The sequence below is a fragment of the Gossypium arboreum genome, chromosome 8, assembly GCF_025698485.1.
Source record: "Gossypium arboreum isolate Shixiya-1 chromosome 8, ASM2569848v2, whole genome shotgun sequence".
Classification (NCBI taxonomy): Eukaryota; Viridiplantae; Streptophyta; class Magnoliopsida; order Malvales; family Malvaceae; genus Gossypium; species Gossypium arboreum.
Genome location: NC_069077.1, coordinates 7,088,209 through 7,105,460, shown reverse-complemented (window position 1 = coordinate 7,105,460; position 17,252 = coordinate 7,088,209). Strand labels below are relative to the sequence as shown.

Genomic DNA, 17,252 nt, shown 5'->3' with positions numbered 1-17,252 from the left:
CCAACTGTGCCAAGACGGCAAGGCCTCATTGGCAACCTAATCCATTTCTCAAATCTAAGTTATTTAGTTAAATGCCTAAAACCATGAATTGAATCCAATAGACTACCATTAGAGGAAATATGCCATATAATATCAAGGTTCCATTTTTCTTTTGCATGTAGGGAACTCGAAGCCCTTGCACAAATTCCCCCAACAATAATCACTTGGCACTCAAAAGCAGTATTATAACAGAGTTTAAAGCGTGGTCATACAATAAAAAATGCAACACTAAGTAAAAACATATGCATACAAAATGTCCCAAACATCACTTGGCAAAAAACCCATGTAAAGGTATCAACCGTATTTCAAATCTAAGTTCTTGAGCTAAGTGCCTAAAACCCATTTAAATGATAAAAAAAAAAAAACACAAACACAAATATATAATGGAAAACAGCTCAAACGGATTAAATCTATATAAGTTGCCATCAGAGGGAATGTGTATTTTTTTTTTCAAAGTCCCATTTTGGTTTCGCAACGAAGGAACTCAAAGCCCTTGCGCAATTTTCCCAAAAATCATCACTTGGCAGTATCAAAGTTAAGATTTTTTAACAATCATAGCAAATAAGGAATAAACAGACTGATAAAAGAGAATACTTTAGAGGAGAAAAGTCGAAGGAGGCGGCAACCATAGAAAAGTGATCAAGGAAAACAAAACAAGAAACTTTTAACCTAATTTACAACCAAAGGGTTGATGGGATATTACTCCGGGTAAATTACATCTAATATCACCAAACTATTAATAACTTTACATTTTGGTCACTCAACTTCAAAAAGTTACAAATTAGTCACTTAACTCTTTGAAAGTTTTCTTTTTAAGTCACTGAACTTTTAAAATCATTATTATATGGCTTTCTCTCTTTGCATCGCCTACAAAAATCAAAAGCTCTCATTTCTTCTCTCTTCTACGATTCAATTTTTCTCATAAAACAACTTTAAATATTACGAATCTACGAATGAAAATCCAAACAACTTTATTCTCTGATCTCTGACATTGGCTATTAAATTGACTTAGACTTAAGGTATATTATTCCATTCGTTGATAGATACTAATTCATCGTATCAATCATTAAATTGTCGCTTAAAGCTCATTAATCAGACTTAAAAAAAAACTTAACAGCTTAATTACTTGAGTAAAAACTTTTGAATAATTCAATAAAAAATTAAAATACATCCCTTATAGGTTCGCTCCAAAATAAACCAAAGTATTATATTTCATTAATAAGCTAAAGTACACTTAAGCTTACTAAATTATTAATAAGTTTAGATTTTAGTCATTCAACTTCAAAAAGTTATAAAACGGCTATTGAACTATTCGAAAGTTTTATTTAAAATTTAAGTTTTATTTTAAAAATTAGTTAATGAGCTTCAAGTAATAATCTAATGATTGATAGTAAATTAATATACATTGACGACTAAAAGAACATATCTTAAATCTAAATTAATTTGATAATCAATGTAAAAACTTAGAAAAATTATTTAAATTTTGATTCATAAATTTGTAAAATTTTAAAATTATTTGATGAAAAAATTATAAAAGAAAGAATGATAGGTTTATGAAAGCGATGACTATAAAAAATTTTGTTGAAGAATAATTTTATAATAATATTTTAAAATTTTAAAATTAAATAACGCTAAACTTAATAAATTAGTTGTTTCGAATATAAAAATTAAAACCATCAAATAGCACCAAATTTTCTTTGTAAACAAACATCCCCTCATGGCCATGGAAGATCAGAATAAGAAAAAGGAAAATTTCAAGTAACCTTTCTCCAAATTCCGACACCTTTTCTTTTTTTCATTATTTCAGAAACAACCTTCGACCATTGATTAATCAATAATAATTCAATTCGAAACCCAAAATCAACGATGGAGACGGCGGGTGGTAGCGACGTGGAGGCGGGCTTCGCAAAGCTACAAGGCGAAGACTTCGAATATTACATGGAAACCTACTCCATCATGCTCGGTCGCAACTCCAAGAAATCCATCGTCGACGTCGACTTAGCCAACCTCGGTGGTGGCATGAACATTTCCCGCCACCACGCTCGCATCTTCTACGACTTCGCACTGCACCGTTTCGCACTCGAAGTCTTCGGAAAAAATGGTTGCCTCGTCGAAGGCGTACTCCACCTCCCCGGAAACCCCCCCGGTCAAGCTTGATTCTCAAGACCTCCTCCAAATCGGTGATAAAGAATTCTATGTTACGGACTAGAAAGTAAGCAGGGAATGGGAAAGGAAGAAATTAATTGACACAATTAGTCCTTTAAATAAAACAGGGAGTTTTGAGAGAACAACAAAATGATGCGTAGAGAATTAGTGAAACGGAGCGTTTTGATGGTAACAGAATGAACCCACGGTTTTTTGTTATTATTTTCCTTTTTAAGTCTAAGTTGTATGCAGAAAAACAGTTATGCAAAGTATACAGATAATTCAGAATCCTCTTCTCTTCTCTGTTCTTCTTCTTCTTCTTCTCTTCAAATTTTTTTCTTCTCCGTTCTCTCTACTTCTTTTCTTAGATTTCTTCTACTTCAATTTACGGAACGTAACAAAGGTATCAGAGCTTTTTCGATCCTTACAATGGCCGGTAATGGTGTTTTTACTCTACTACAGAAGGAGGTGGGCGGCATGCAACAAGAAATTTCCAAATTACAAGAAACGATGCTGCGTTTAGAGGCTAAGATGGACACCAAATTCCAGGAGTTTAAGGAGGAGTTTCGTGGGGACTTACAGGCATTGCTGGGCCAATATTTTGGTCCTCCACCAACTAGATCTCCTGCTAACGGCACCACAGACAAGGGAAAAGGAGTCTTAAGTGTTTTCCCTGGGTTTTTACCTAAAGAGACAGAGTTTCTACAGGCGCCAGTAGATCATAAGCTGACGGAGGCGAGTAGTGCGCACCAACGGAATCAGTCACATATGGGTGGCGCGTCGGCGAAGACTAGTCGGCTTGAATGTCCTAGGTTCGATGGCAGCAATTTTAGAGGATGGTGGACTAAATTGGAACAGTACCTTGAAGCTGAGGGTACACCAAAATCTAACAAGATTCGCATGGTTATGCTGAATTTGGAGGGACGAGCACTGGAATGGCATCAATTATATTCCCAATATAATGGTGGTCTTCAAATGTTGTCATGGCCAGCCTACATGAAAAGTCTACAGGATCATTTTGGGTTTGGACAATTCGGCAACCCCATGAAAGAGCTGATGAATTTGAAACAACAAGGAGAAGCACATTCTCTGAAAGTTGAAAGCATTTTGTACAAAGCAAGGTCAGATTATCAAGAGATTTTTGTTTTTAAGTCATCAAGCTGCAGGAAGGTGTTTGATCTTGATGGTATAGTTCAACTAACTGAGAAGGATGTATGTGCATATTGGAAGATGATAACTCATCTTCCCCTTTGCTCAATTCCATCTTCCAAAACTGCTCTGGTTGTGGGAGGTGGTGACGGTGAGTTTCTTGCAGAGATTTCTCGGCACAGCTCTGCTGAGCACATTGATATATGGGGAATAGATAAGATGGTTATAGAGGTTTCTAAGAAGTTTTTTCCAGAACTGGCTACTGAATTTGAAGACCCCCGTGTTTATTTTCATGTTGATGATGCTGTTGAGTTTCTTCGTAATGTTCCAGAAGAGACGTATGATGCTATCATTTTTGATTCATCAGATCCTGTAGGTCCTGCTCAAGAGCTTGTGGAGAAACCATTATTTGATACGTTAGCTAGAGTTTTAAGGCCTGGTGGTGTCCTATGTAACATGGCAGAGAGTATGTGGCTTCATACACATCTAATTGATTATATGATCTCTATTTGCCGTGAAATATTCAAAGGTTCTGTTCATTATGCATGGGCGAGTGTTCCAACATATCCAAGTGGTGTGATTGGTTTTCTGATATGCTCGACAGAGGGGCCAGCAGTTGATTTTCTGAATCCCATTAACCCTATTGAAAAGTTAGAAGGAGCTCATCAGCATAAGAAAGAACTTAGATATTACAACTCTGAGATGCATAAGGCTGCTTTTTCGTTGCCTTCATTCCTGAAGAGGGAGATCATATTATTGGTTGATGCTCACGGTGTAATGCAGAAAGAGCCAGTCCGAATTATGGACAGAAAAATAGTCAAAAGAGGAAGCACAGTTGTTACAGAAGTTCTAGTTGAATGGATTGATTCTTTTCCTGAAGATGCTATTTGGGAACCTCTCCACATACTTCAGGCCAATTTTCTTCACATTTGTCCTTGAGGACAATGATCTTGTTTTGGTGGGAGGGAGTATTGTTACGGACTAGAAAGTAAGCAGGGAATGGGAAAGGAAGAAATTAGTTGACACAATTAGTCCTTTAAATAAAATGGGGAGTTTTGAGTGAACAACAAAATGATGCGTAGAGAATTAGTGAAACGGAGCGTTTTGATGGTAACAGAATGAACCCACAGTCTTTTGCTGTTATTTTCCTTTTTAAGTCTGAGTTGTATGCAGAAAAATAGTTATGCAAAGTATACAGATCTCTGTTCTTCTTCTTCTTCTTCTCCGTTCTCTCTACTTCTTTTCTTAGATTTCTTCTACTTCAATTTATGGAACGTAACATTCTACTTCCTTCTCCCTGTAAGGAGTATTCTCAGGGGAGCACTTGCGCCTAGGCATCACGCGTCGATTTACCAGACTCCGACCGCCACAGCTGGAGTGGTGCCGCCTCATCATGGTTACCATGGCGGAACGAAGACAGGGAGATCAGTGGGTTCCATGGCAAGTTCTGCGGTGGCGGCAAAGAAAGGGAGGGAAAGAGAATATTATGAAGATTACGGCGAAGGAGAGGATGTTGGAAGTGGCGGGAAGAAGGTTAGAAGGGAAGAATGGTATAGCAGCGTAGAGGCCGGCGCCGGAGGAAAGGCAACCTTGGCGGAAGTATTAGGTTAGCAACATTTATGATTTTTTTTTTATCAATTTTGCCCTTTCTTCTATGTTTTCAGTAGTTATGATTATAGAAATATATGAAGAAAATTTGTCATTCTTTTATAATTGCTTTGTAAAGTTAATGATTGTTAAGCATTTAGTGATTAGGTATACATTGTGAATTGGATATCTACTGTTGTTTTTTGTGATTATTGTGGCATTATAGGAAGCAAATTTTTCATTCTCAGTTTTTCGGTATTATAGTTGCCGGCATTGCTGAATCTTGTGATTTGCAGCATTCAAAATGTATTGCCAGGTGTTGCCATTATCGATTTAATGGTTTAATCGATCATCATCTTGTAGGAGCGTTCCGTTGTGTTCTATACATTATTACAAATGTCTCTAGGAGTACAATCTCTGCCGCTACGTTTTGCTGTTAATGTCATATCGTTTTCTGGTTTGTACTTTTTTTCTTGTTCGAGAGTTGCTTCTTGTTACACCGTTAGCTGAGCCATACTGAAATCTTTAGGTTCTTTAATGCCGTAGATAAAAATAGAAAATGTATATCACGTATGGCAAATTCTTATATTGACATTATTTGGTTATATCTAACTAAAGTCGTGCTTTATTCTGCAGGTGGGTATCCTTTTTTTTATCTTTTGAGTGATCTGATTTTTGAGAATTTGTACTATCCATTGGTTTAACGCGGTTCCGAGTCATTTCATTTTTGGTGGTTGTTAAAGATACTCCTCGGAATTGCCATTGTTTGTGCTGTGGAACAAACAATATGGTCATCATGTAGTCTATGAGGTTTTAGGCATATAATTTATGTTGGTTTCAATATGTTCCTTCGGATTTTATAGCCGCAAAATGATTTGTAGGATCTTATAGAACAGTTTTATTGCTTTCTGATATTCTTTCTCACCCGTTTTTACACTGCAGCATGAACTTTCAATTCTGTCAACATTTTCTCTTTATATTTTACCTGATGTAAAGAAAAGTACAGTCTTTCTTATTTACGTAATGGATAATAAGTTCTGTCCCATTTGGTATTATGATGTCTGCAGTTCCGGTAGATAAAAAGGAGAAGGAATATCAAGTGTTGACTGTGAATCCAACAATCAACAACTTATGCAGTTGGAAGAAAAGGATGTGGTGACATCTGTGGCAACTGTGCTTTCCGATCTTTGTGGTCCTGGAGAATGGATGACCATGGAGAAACTCCATACCGAGGTTAGTTCTAACCTTAGTGTGACCTAAATCTCTAACTATTTCCATTTTGTGCTTTTAACACCCCTGCCTACTAGACAATAATTGTCCTTGTGCTTTATTTTGATTCTTCCCTTATCAATAAGCTTTACCATGCTTTTAAATACTTAATATGAAAATGGTTTTCGATATTTACCATGTTGGAATTATAACATACACTTACCCGAGAAGGGCCACAATCTTTCTTTCTTTCTCATTTTGTTTACCACAGCCCTGTGGTTTTTCGAGTTTTAGGATTTTACAAGATTGCTTGCTTACTATAACTTAGTTTTTCTTCTTCAGTTAGTTGAACAGTTCGGTAACATCTGGCATCACAGCCAAGTTAGAAGGTATCTTACATTAGAGGACTGGCCGGGTCCTGAATCGAAGATAAAACCATGGTACAGTCTGCCAATGTTATTAAGAAAATACCCGGAACACTTTGTCATCAACACGAGATCCAAGGGTCGGATAACCCTGGAGTTCGTCTCTCTCGTATCTTTGCTTTCATAAGGTAATGTTTCATCATCTTAGCCTACATGTCCGGTTTGGGTAGAAATCGATGTTAATATTTTTTTTTCTTGAGAGTCACCCAGTTTGAGCACTTTAATTGGCTTGTTGTGTAAATGAATCCCAATATTTTATGGTGGCAATGAAAGAATGCTGGTTAGAAACCATAAAAAATCTCTCCGATCTCAAATTGGCCTGCATTAATTTCGAACATAAACAACTAAAGATAATTAATTACGGTATTAATGCATTTCATTAAGTGTACATAATTTTGATTGGCATAGTAATAAATTTAGCCTTCAATATTTACATATTTTGACGTTAATTCTAAATTTAATAAATTCAGCCTTAACATTTACATATTTACACAATTGTTGCAGGATAAATTTGTTAAATTATGATCAAATTGATGAGAATATGTAAATTTTAAAGTTAAATTTATTGTTATACTAATCAAAATAATGTATTATTAATAGAAAATATTTAGATCGTGATTAATTGTTTTAATTATTCATTTTCAAAATTAATAGAAAATAAATTATTTTAAATTTTTAAAAGGAAAATATTGAGATATTTTCCTAATCATTTTCTAACTTATATTTCATTGTTGGCATCCTTTTGAGAATTACCTTGTGAAACTCTATTATAAATAAAACAAACTTATTACTGATAGATGCACATGTTCAATATAAGTATATTTAATTTTTAGAAAATGTTTTTATATGGTTCGAGAATCATATATGAATTTTGTTGTTAATTTATGTTTATTAATTTCTTAAAAATTATTTATTTTTAAAAGTAAGTTTTAATTTTTTCTCTCAATTTTATCTTGGTTAAACAAATTGATTTAACTTATTAAATCGATTAAATTAATAATTTAATTGATTCAACTATCAATTTAATTCTTACAATTATATTACGAGTTACGACTATTAACAAGCTGTAATAATCCTAACAACATACCAACATTAATAAAATTTAAAACAAAGTTTATTAAGCTATTAAAAATTTAAAAATTTAAAAATCCTTTAAATAATTATTTATGTTATCAATACAATATGTATGAACTATCAAACTATAATTTAATCAACTTTTCGTAGGAAAACAATTTGATTTAAAATTGAAGGTTAAGAATTACAAAAGTTAAAACTAAACTATAAAGAAAGGTTAAAATATACCTATAGTCTCTGTACTTTTCAAAATTAGAAATTTAGTCTTTGTATTTGTATTTTTAAGCATTTAGTTTCTTTATCTTTCAGATTTCAAAATTCAGATTCAATCATTAAAATTGCTATTTTTTTTTGTTAAGTTCAAGTTAATTACATGACTATCAAGTGAATAGTTTTCTTTCTTTTTTTTTAATTTCAAAATGTCACATGAATAAATTTTACAAAATTTAAATTTTACAATGTTAACATCAGACCTAAAATTTAAAATTTAAAAATAAAAGACTAAATTCTCAATTTTAAAAAATACAGGGACTATAAGCACATTATAACCTTAAAAAAATGTTCTCTCCATTAACAACAACAAAACAAAGGATGGTCTAGAATCTTCCATTCCTTGCTCATCGTTGAATTGACTCAAAAGTAATACTTATTCACAAAGTTATATTTTGTTATGATTTTATATAATATTTGATAGAATATATTTTGTTATGAATTTTTAAAAATAAATTAATTAAATTGATGACAAGAAAATTCAACAAAATAAATGAATTACAGAATTTAGTTAATGAAAAGTAATTTGAACAAAATCCAGAACCAATTCTGCAATTTTATTATATTAATAATTCAAAATTTTTCATCAATCAGCAACGAATTATATATGAACTGTCAAGTAAATTATCAGGTCAGTTCTATAAAAATTTAACGATTTAATTATTTAAAAAAATTTAACTATTTTTATCATAATATAACTAAAAATTGAATATCAATAGTCAAAGTAAGAAAAAGAATTAAGACTGATTAATAAAAAATTTAAAATACATCAGTCTTGATATTTTTATTTTATAGAATTTAATTTTTTATTTTTCAGATTTAAAATTTAAGTTTAATTATTAATACTATTATATTTTTTATTAAATTTGAGCTAATTACAAGTCATTTTTAATGATTATTTTTAATAAAAATGTCATAGTAATAAATTTAATAAAAAATTAATAATATTAATAGTTAAATATAAATTTTAAAAATAAAAATAAAAATAAAATTTCACAAAATAAAAATATAGGGATAATTTTTTTTTAAAAAGTAAAGGTGGTCTAGAATCTTCCGTTCTTTTGCTCATAGTTTGACTTGTCTTAAAAAAGTTCCTACTTACGCGCGAAGTTACATCTTGTTATGAACTTTTACATATTTCTTCGATAGAATATATTTTGTTATGAAAAATGCTTCAACATAAATAAATAAATAAATAAAATTTAAGTTATGTTATCACTAACTAAGTAGTATGACCTAAGCTTTCTGACATAAAATTCAAGGTCTAATTTTGGATTCAGTCCCTCTTTTATTATGAAATTTGAAATTCATTTTCTTTACTTAATTATTCATAATTTGATCTTTTTAATTTTATGAGCAAATTAATAACACCAGTTATTATCATTGAAGTGGTAATTTATTTATTTTTAAATAGCTTTAAACACTGTATTAATATTTAAGTTTATCATTGATTATACACAATTGATTTAATCACTAAGTAACAATGTCATGAATTTAAATTTACAAATAATATAAATATTAAAATTATATTAAAATAGATTAAATCTCAAATTTTAACATTAACAAAATAGAGGACTAAAACCAATAAAAAAAAAGTTGAGATATTAGGGAACAGTAGCATTTGTTTATAATATTTTTCTATTGTACTGCAACTTAGCAAGCAAGGAGTGGTTTCTATATCTAGCTCTCTCTCTATATATACATGCACCCCTCTGCTCTCTTAAACTCATTCCTTGTTTCATCATCTTCTTCAACCTTTTGTTTTTTTGTTTTTTTGAGTTTCATTTAGCAATCTTATGAAAAAGAATGAATATGGTGAAGGGATTCAGATTCCACCCAACTGATGAAGAACTCATTGAATACCTGCAAATCAAAACCTTCAACCGTGATTCTCTTGTCCAAGTTATTGCCGAAATCCCGGATATCTGCGAGTCCGAGCCTTGGGAATTACCCGGTATATAATCTCTTCTTTGAAATATTCATGTTCAACATATGAAAATCTTTAAAAAGAATAAGCGTGAGTGTATGCGGTTGTTTTTCAGGGCGTTCAGTGTTGCAGACAGGGGATCGATTGTGGTACTTTATGTACCCACCAAAATATAAGTATCGGAATAGTAAACTAGTTAGCCGGACCACTCTGGAGGGGTATTGGAAGATTACCGGCAAAGCTCGTAAGATAATTAACTCTGAAACCGGAATGGAGATTGGTAACAAGAAGACTTTGCTTTTCTATAAAGGCCAATGCAATGATAAAATCAAAAATAATACTTGTTGGGTTATGCATGAGTATGAACTCAAAGCTATGCTTGACTCAACTAATTCTCATCAAGTAAGTAATCTTTCCCACTGCTATGTGTGTGTTAATGGGGTCGACTTTTTAGAGAAACTTTTGAAGTATTGTCATTGGGAGCCGATTAATTTCTCAACAGGTCAAAATTATTCATTTAAAGCTGCATGTCCAATAAAATAAGAGCAATTTATTGGATCGAGCTGTGGCTCACCAAAGAGCCATGTGTATCCACCCTTAGTAGAGTTTGAACCCAAATCCTTAAATGGCATTAATGGGCAAATATACAACCAATTGATTATTGATACCATTTAAGAAACATGGGCTCAAACCTTATTAAGCGTGAGTGCTCACATCTTCTTAATAGGTGGTGTTGTACTACATACGGTCTGATCCGATAAAGAGCTCTTACTCTATTAAACCTAATGCTTGTCCTCTTTGGGCACTTTATGGAGTCGAGAGACAAAATACTGATTAAGAATAGCATCGACCCGTTGAGAGATCCATCAGCTTTCGAAAACTTCTTCGAAAAAAGTTGCTCTCCTCTCAACAATATCTATATAGTAGTCTTTTATATTCATTCATGAGCTTTCATTTCACCAATACATATATTTTTGTCCTCCAATTTGTGTAGAAGACTTTCAAACTTTGTAAACTGAAGAAAAAGACCAACATTCCCAGTAAAGAAGCCGGTCAATTAGATCAGTATTCTCTTTCTGATTTAGATAATCATGTAGCAAACAATGCACTATTAGAGGTTAGAATTTAGACTTTTTATGTTTATTTTCTTCATTCAGTTTCCAATCTCGATTATGATGCGCATATTCACAATCGCCATTTCTTTTCCTACGGTCAGGACATCCTAGACCCTAACGGGTCAAGTGAGCCGGAAGCATCTAACAACCATAACGATGTTCATAACCATTGCAGCAGCGTCGATACATATGGTGATGAAAGAAGCAATCAACATAATACAGTTGATGAAGGTGAAGGCTCAAATATATCAACTAATTTCGTAAACCATGTTGCAGAGGATGCAATCCCAGAAGTAAGATGCGGGAATCGATTATCCATGTGGATGATGTTGAAGATGACTATCTAAAACTAATTCGTATTTCTCTTCTTCAGGTACCTTCGCACATTTTTAAGGTGTATCAAAATGGACTTGAGGACAATAATTGGATTCAAGATCTGTATAGCACCAATGAACAAGATGATGAGTCTTGGAACTCAATTATCACTAGCTTCGACGAAACTATCATTAATGAAAGTAGCAATCAACATAATATAGTTGTTGCGGAAAAGGGCATCGAAACGCCCATCATTAGCTATGATGAAACCATCACTAATGAAAGAAGCAATCAACATAATATAGTTGTTGTAGAAGGGGGCACCGAAATGTCTGTCATTAGCTATGATGAAACCGTCGCTAATGAAAGAAGCAATCAACATAATATAGTTGATGTGGATGAGGGCTTCGAAGTGCCTTCTAACCTAAAGTATCTCGTTGAAGAAGACACAATTTCAACAGTAAATTCTATCTCTCGTAATCATTTATCGATGCAAAATGTAAAAATAAAAAATGCAAAGGACTAACCTATTTTTGTCTATGTTTCAGGACTTGTTATATAAAGATGGTTTATATAGCAGATCACTGTTTGGTGAGTTATTAGCAGAGCCAGAGGCAACTAATAACTCGAACTGGATTCAAAATCGATACATCACCAAAAAAGAAGATGGTGAGTTCTTGAATTCAACTTTAGCTGATAAAAATAAAGCTGACCTTCAAGAAGGAAACACGCAATGGTGTTTGGCAGCTGACGGTGAAGGCTTCAGCTTGCCCTGCATAGGTGCGCTAACGGAATCATCAAATTCGATGGAGAAGTCTAGTAAAAGACCACGTCGAATGTGATGGATTAAAGTTGTGGTATAGAAAGTGCTCAACCTCCGGAGAGAAGAATACCCTCTACTAGCAAACCCATATGAGCTCTGGGTCTAAGTATGTGGACTCATTTATACAAAATGGTGCTTTTATTGAACCAAAAGAGATGACCTCTCTAATATTAGCACCACTGTTCAAAGCTTCTGCTTGGTTCTGTCTCTATATACTTCAAATCACATCAAATACCAAATAATATAAGGGTCAAAATTTATGTTTTCTCTCAGTTCTTTATTATTTTATATTGATTTCATTAGCACTTTTTTTTTTTTTGTACAAGTGATGGTTCATAGGAATGTGTAGGACCATTTTTAGACTTTGTTTGGATCTTGAATTTCGACCATGTATTTGGTTTAGTTGATGATTAGTGACTAGTTGGTTTGGATTATGTATGGGGTTTATGTTATGATTATGTTTTTATAATGTATCTGATTTAGTTGGTTTTTATATGAAGTATCTTAAGCAAAATTATAAATAAATTAATATTATTAATTGAAATTACAAAATTAACCATTGGATCCTAACAAGTTATATTGTTGCTATATACTTAAGGATAAATTTAGAATTTAACCCTAAACAGATAAACAGTCAGAATATCTATATTAACAAGATTCTTAACTGACCGTCCAGACTGTCATTTGAAGGACATGTTTGTAAATATATATATGCGCATATGTTGTCAGTATAGGTCATTAAACCTATTCTGACGATCACATTTTCTGTCAAGTGTTAGCCTTTTTGACAGTGATTTCTGAACTTAAGACAGCTTTTTATCTTTAGCGACGTGTTTTGTAGCGTCAGTATGTAACAACTTGTTTGTAGTGTAAATAAAAGAAAGAAAAGATGAGAAGTGCTCATTTTTTTCCTCACTCTTTGCTGGCCCTTTGCATGGAAGAAGATAAAATTTTCTCTTCTCATTTCTTCTCACTAATTCAACCAAAAATCTACACTTACCCAAGTTATTTTCTTGCTAATATCTTGTAGAAAACTCATTTCTCAGCATGGTTCCATCATCTAAGAAAATGCATTTTTGTCATCCCAAAAATGGTTACTTAAGGTTAGCTTACAAGATTCCTTCATGAATACGATTATAGGAATTATGTGTTACATGTTTTAAAGAAAAAGAGTCGATATGCGTGGATGGTGGAACTTTGACTAAGGAAAGTCTTGGACTGGTGAAGTAATGGAATTCGGTGAGTTTGCTCATTCAGAGGTAAATTCTCAAAGAAACATCCTTACCTTGTTTAAGTTAAATTTGATAATCTTTAAAGTTTAAATGATGAAGAGCTAATATGAAATTTAATTAATGTCAAAATGGGGAAGAAAGAAAATGCAAGAGCTACAAACAACGATTAATGACCAAGATGGGGAATATGATTTTAGAAGAAATTGTCGAGAATAACTTGTCTCCGGAATCTCCCCAAAAAAAACCACCCAAATTCATTCCTTAAGCCAACTTTAGAGAGAAAACAAAACCTAAAACGTCTGTGTAGGATTGTGTTGTTGGCTTCTTCCTCTTATGCAATCATCAGCTTATGCATCAGCAAATCTGGAAGTAGACGGAATAGATACTATCAGTACTTATCATAAACAAAATTGTAATAAAGTACAACATAACTGAACTTCCAGTTGAAATGAATGCAAAGATTACCCTAGCTCAGAGAGCTTCAGGTGAGCTTCAGTGTAATCAGCAAAGAAAGCATCCTCATCCTGCAAAGAAGAGATGATAATCAGAATTAAAATTCAACTTTTTAATTGGTGACTGTATCAAAATCTTGATTCGTTGTAATGGAAGGAAAAGATGTCAGAAGGAAAGAGCTATGTACAGCCGCATATTTCTCAACCAATGGACGGAAAACAGGGTCGGAAAGGAGAACTTTGTCAGTTGGCAACTGTAACAGGCCGTCCTTCTCTCCAGTCAAGAGCTCCCTATAATATATTATCCAATTAGCATAACTTAAACCGATTCTAGGACAAATTGTTCATCACAACTCAAGGGAGAAACGCACAACTCATAAAAACAGAAACTCACTTGAAGTAAGAGTTGTCGAAGATAAGAGGGTTGGTAGTCCATGGTCCCTCAAATCCAGACCTCTCCTTGTGGCACCTTCCCTGCATCGAAAGCAAAGAAAATATATATCATTGTAAGTGGATAGGAAATTTCAACATTGCAAACTTCAAGAAAACAAGACAATTTAATATTTTAGAACAGACCAGGGTGTGGCCACCAGAAAGAGCAACAATGTCCTGGTCGCTAAGACCCATTTGATTACTAAACACCTGCCTCAAGTGATCAGCTCCTGCAAAATATTTATCAAAAGATTAAACCAAGATCATCACTGACACTGAGCCTGTTTTAATTCTCAATAGAACAACAACATTAGAAGACAAATCGTATAGACTAACCCTCAGTAGCATTGGGAAGACGACCCTCAGGTGGTGGGTGAGGCTTGTCCTGCATTTATTTCCAAACACCTTTAGGTAAATACAGCAACATTGAAATATACAGTTAAGTGTTTACACCACTATTAAGAACAATTGAACAACTCAATTAAAATCCATTTAAGTGTTGTTGCTCAAAACAATAAACCATGCTCTAACATTTAACCATTTTATAATGAAGAAAATCTACAGAAACTAACTGACAAATCCCAAAACTAAACTTTGATTCATTGTATAATGTGATACAAAAACATCGATTTGCAGCAACTGCATACAAAAAATTTCGGTACCATTTATCCAGTTACTTATGTGCCATCGTTTTATCATATGAACAAATAATAATATTCATCCGACATGACAATAATTTATTTATTTGTCGTTTAAATGTCTATGCTCTATAATTAAATTAAAATCAAAGTTTTATGGGTATAACTACACCAAATTAAAAGTATCACACTGCATATTGAGTCGAAGATAAAATGTAATTTGGGGATATATCCTAAAAGCACAGCATTATATACTAACCAGACCACATCATTGAATCATACATTAACTGTTGCTGAAAGTAGTGTGTATTAGAGATATAGACTCACCTCTCTTCCAGGATGGAATGGAATTTCAGGCCCACCGGTGATCTCAACAGCAACAACACCAGCAAGCTACAAATTTTAAAACGCCAAAAAGAATACAGTCAAAGCCAGTCAAACTCTCAAACATAAATCGGTTAAATCTGAAAGCAAGAACAGAAAATCCGATCAAGAGTTAGATACCTGATAGAAGTCAGCGTATGAAAGGATAGGAAACTGCTCCTTGATCGGCTCGAGAAGCCTGACTGCAATATCGAGACCGTTGTTAGCAGCATGAGCGAGCTCAGCAGGTTGCTTCATGGTTCCGAATGGACCTCCGGTCTTGGTCTTGACATCAAAAGTTCCAGCTGAGTGCCACCTGTCCCCACCATCACCGTAAGGCCTATCAGCTTCACGGATCTCAAAACCAAATTTCAAATCAGACGATAGAAAAAAGAGAAGCTTACGCTAGACGGAGCATGAGTGGAGCACAGTTCTTCTCAGCAATGAGACCTCTTAGCTTCCTCTTAGCCTTTTGAACGGCGTTTTGGTACTCCTCGCTAACGGTTGGGTAACACTTGGTCATTTTTCTCTGGTTTCTACAAAAAAAAACAATAAAATTTCAAATCATATCAACAATTTCCAAAACAGGTTCCAAACTCAGATCGAAAACAAACCTTTCGTCGTAGAGTGCGATGAAATGAAGATAGGAAAGCCACGCTATGGACCCGAGTTGAGCACAAGCACACTCTGGTGAAAAGGAGGAGAATATATATGGGGGAGTGAAGAGCGGAAACGGTGTTTGTTTTGAGAATGGACGGCTTTGATGTGGGTTGAAAATTAATGATATACGGCTGTGATTGTGGGTCAGGTGGGCTGATTTTTGTTTTTTCTTTTTCACTTTCGAAGAAAAAGATTGATCAATATTTTTTCTCAGAAAAAAAAACTATTTATTTTATTTGGAAAATTCGATGGGATTTAGGGAGAGCGAATTTAATAGTAACATCTGGATTTAAAAAAAAAATATATAGATTATATGTACTCACACTCAGTGTGAACACCTTGAAATAAAGAAGATGCCTTTTGAATTGAAGCGATTATTGCAACACCGGGCTAGGTACGCCAACGTTTATGACCCATATATTTCTAAGATATGATTTTCATATCTTGCAAATAAATCACGTTTGTGGCAAGTATCCATTCATTTTATGAGTTTATAAAATATAAAAATTAGTGATTAGATTTGTTCTGTTAAATATATTAAGAAATAATAAATTTTATTTTTAAAACCAATTTAGTTTGATATATTCAATTTTATTTTTAATTATTCTAAATTAAGAAAAAATAGAAATATATGAGAACTTTTTTTGGTAAAAAATATGGTTGCATGAAAAGTGATAATTTAGTGGTCAAACTAAACGTGGTGGCATAAAAAGCGACTAAATGTTCAATATTAGCTTGTAATAAGTTAATTTTGTCTATCAACTAGTGCGAGTTTGATTTTAAAATAAGCATAAACGGTATTGATATTCACTTAATTATGATTAAAAATTCTTTTAGTTATTTAATTATGAAAAAATTAAGTTAATCGTTTGAGTTTATGATAAATTGATGGTGCGGCAGTTTTAAAATTAATATAATAACGTATTTAGGACTTAATAATTAAATTATAAAAAATTAGTATAAAACGCCATACAATATACATAAAAATAAAAATGTATACGACGAAAAATTTTAAAAAAAACCTCCAAAATTTACAAAATCGAATAGAAGGAAAAGTCGAGGTGAAAAGGGGAGGGGATAATGCGTTGGCAGAGACAAAGACGAATAAGATGGAAATGTGGTCGGTGTGGGTGAATTTCATATACTGCAGTGGTTACCTTTTGAGTGGTGGAAGACGGCAAAACTTTCAAGTTTTTGTCGTAGATTTGGGATTTGTTGAACTTTTTTTAGAAAAAAAATACATATTTTTTTTGGTAGAAATGAAATAGGTAAAGCCTAAATACAAGAAAAATTAGTTACTATTTGATCTCATAAGAATACTCGAACGATTATCCTTTTCTAGAAAAATCTTTATCTCATGCGGTGATTCTAGAGAAAAAACATATTTTTTTATCTAA

The 17,252-nt window shown here is 33.1% G+C and overlaps 3 protein-coding genes across 6 annotated transcripts; 2 read left to right on the top strand and 1 right to left on the bottom strand.

Annotated features, from left to right (window-relative positions):
- The first annotated feature begins 2,177 nt into the window (after nt 1-2,177).
- On the top strand, nt 2,178-4,922 carry LOC108467575 (uncharacterized). The gene has a single exon (XM_017768256.2). The coding sequence runs from the start codon at nt 2,431-2,433 to the stop codon at nt 4,270-4,272; it is 1,842 nt and encodes a 613-aa protein (XP_017623745.1). The 5' UTR covers nt 2,178-2,430; the 3' UTR covers nt 4,273-4,922.
- A 4,622-nt stretch (nt 4,923-9,544) lies between these two features.
- LOC108468834 (putative NAC domain-containing protein 94) lies at nt 9,545-12,630 on the top strand. Of its 3 annotated transcripts, none has more exons than XM_017769695.2 (6): nt 9,545-9,852; nt 9,941-10,227; nt 10,823-10,942; nt 11,042-11,233; nt 11,314-11,715; nt 11,804-12,630. In XM_017769695.2, exons 1-6 carry the CDS (start codon nt 9,705-9,707, stop codon nt 12,095-12,097), a joined length of 1,443 nt encoding a protein of 480 aa, XP_017625184.1. In that variant the 5' UTR covers nt 9,545-9,704; the 3' UTR covers nt 12,098-12,630. The 3 variants fall into 3 exon arrangements, with proteins under 3 accessions (XP_017625184.1, XP_017625182.1, XP_017625185.1); XM_017769693.2 differs by having other exon boundaries at nt 10,820-10,942; XM_017769696.2 differs by lacking the exon at nt 10,823-10,942.
- A 712-nt stretch (nt 12,631-13,342) lies between these two features.
- LOC108467585 (L-ascorbate peroxidase, cytosolic) lies at nt 13,343-15,983 on the bottom strand. Of its 2 annotated transcripts, none has more exons than XM_017768272.2 (10): nt 15,810-15,983; nt 15,600-15,724; nt 15,337-15,511; nt 15,160-15,225; nt 14,531-14,579; nt 14,339-14,424; nt 14,157-14,236; nt 13,951-14,053; nt 13,776-13,834; nt 13,343-13,673 (listed from the first exon to the last, which is right to left on the bottom strand). In XM_017768272.2, exons 2-10 carry the CDS (start codon nt 15,716-15,718, stop codon nt 13,658-13,660), a joined length of 753 nt encoding a protein of 250 aa, XP_017623761.1. In that variant the 5' UTR covers nt 15,719-15,724; nt 15,810-15,983; the 3' UTR covers nt 13,343-13,657. The 2 variants fall into 2 exon arrangements, with proteins under 2 accessions (XP_017623761.1, XP_017623760.1); XM_017768271.2 differs by having other exon boundaries at nt 15,600-15,731; nt 15,810-15,979.
- Between the last annotated feature and the right edge of the window lie 1,269 nt (nt 15,984-17,252).

What these genes read in the sequence shown, in the direction of transcription:
- LOC108467575 (XM_017768256.2), top strand. Translation starts at nt 2,431, where the DNA reads ATGCAGAAAAACAGTTATGCAAAGTATACAGATAATTCAGAATCCTCT.
- LOC108468834 (XM_017769693.2), top strand. Translation starts at nt 9,705, where the DNA reads ATGAATATGGTGAAGGGATTCAGATTCCACCCAACTGATGAAGAACTC. An exon ending in ACTCAACTAATTCTCATCAA is followed by an intron (nt 10,228 to 10,819) that starts GTAAGTAATCTT and finishes CAATTTGTGTAG; the next exon opens with AAGACTTTCAAACTTTGTAA. An exon ending in AAGAAGACACAATTTCAACA is followed by an intron (nt 11,716 to 11,803) that starts GTAAATTCTATC and finishes TCTATGTTTCAG; the next exon opens with GACTTGTTATATAAAGATGG.
- LOC108467585 (XM_017768272.2), bottom strand. Translation starts at nt 15,718, where the DNA reads ATGACCAAGTGTTACCCAACCGTTAGCGAGGAGTACCAAAACGCCGTT. An exon ending in CCACTCATGCTCCGTCTAGC is followed by an intron (nt 15,512 to 15,599) that starts GTAAGCTTCTCT and finishes TGGTGGGGACAG; the next exon opens with GTGGCACTCAGCTGGAACTT. An exon ending in CATTCCATCCTGGAAGAGAG is followed by an intron (nt 14,580 to 15,159) that starts GTGAGTCTATAT and finishes AAATAAATGCAG; the next exon opens with GACAAGCCTCACCCACCACC.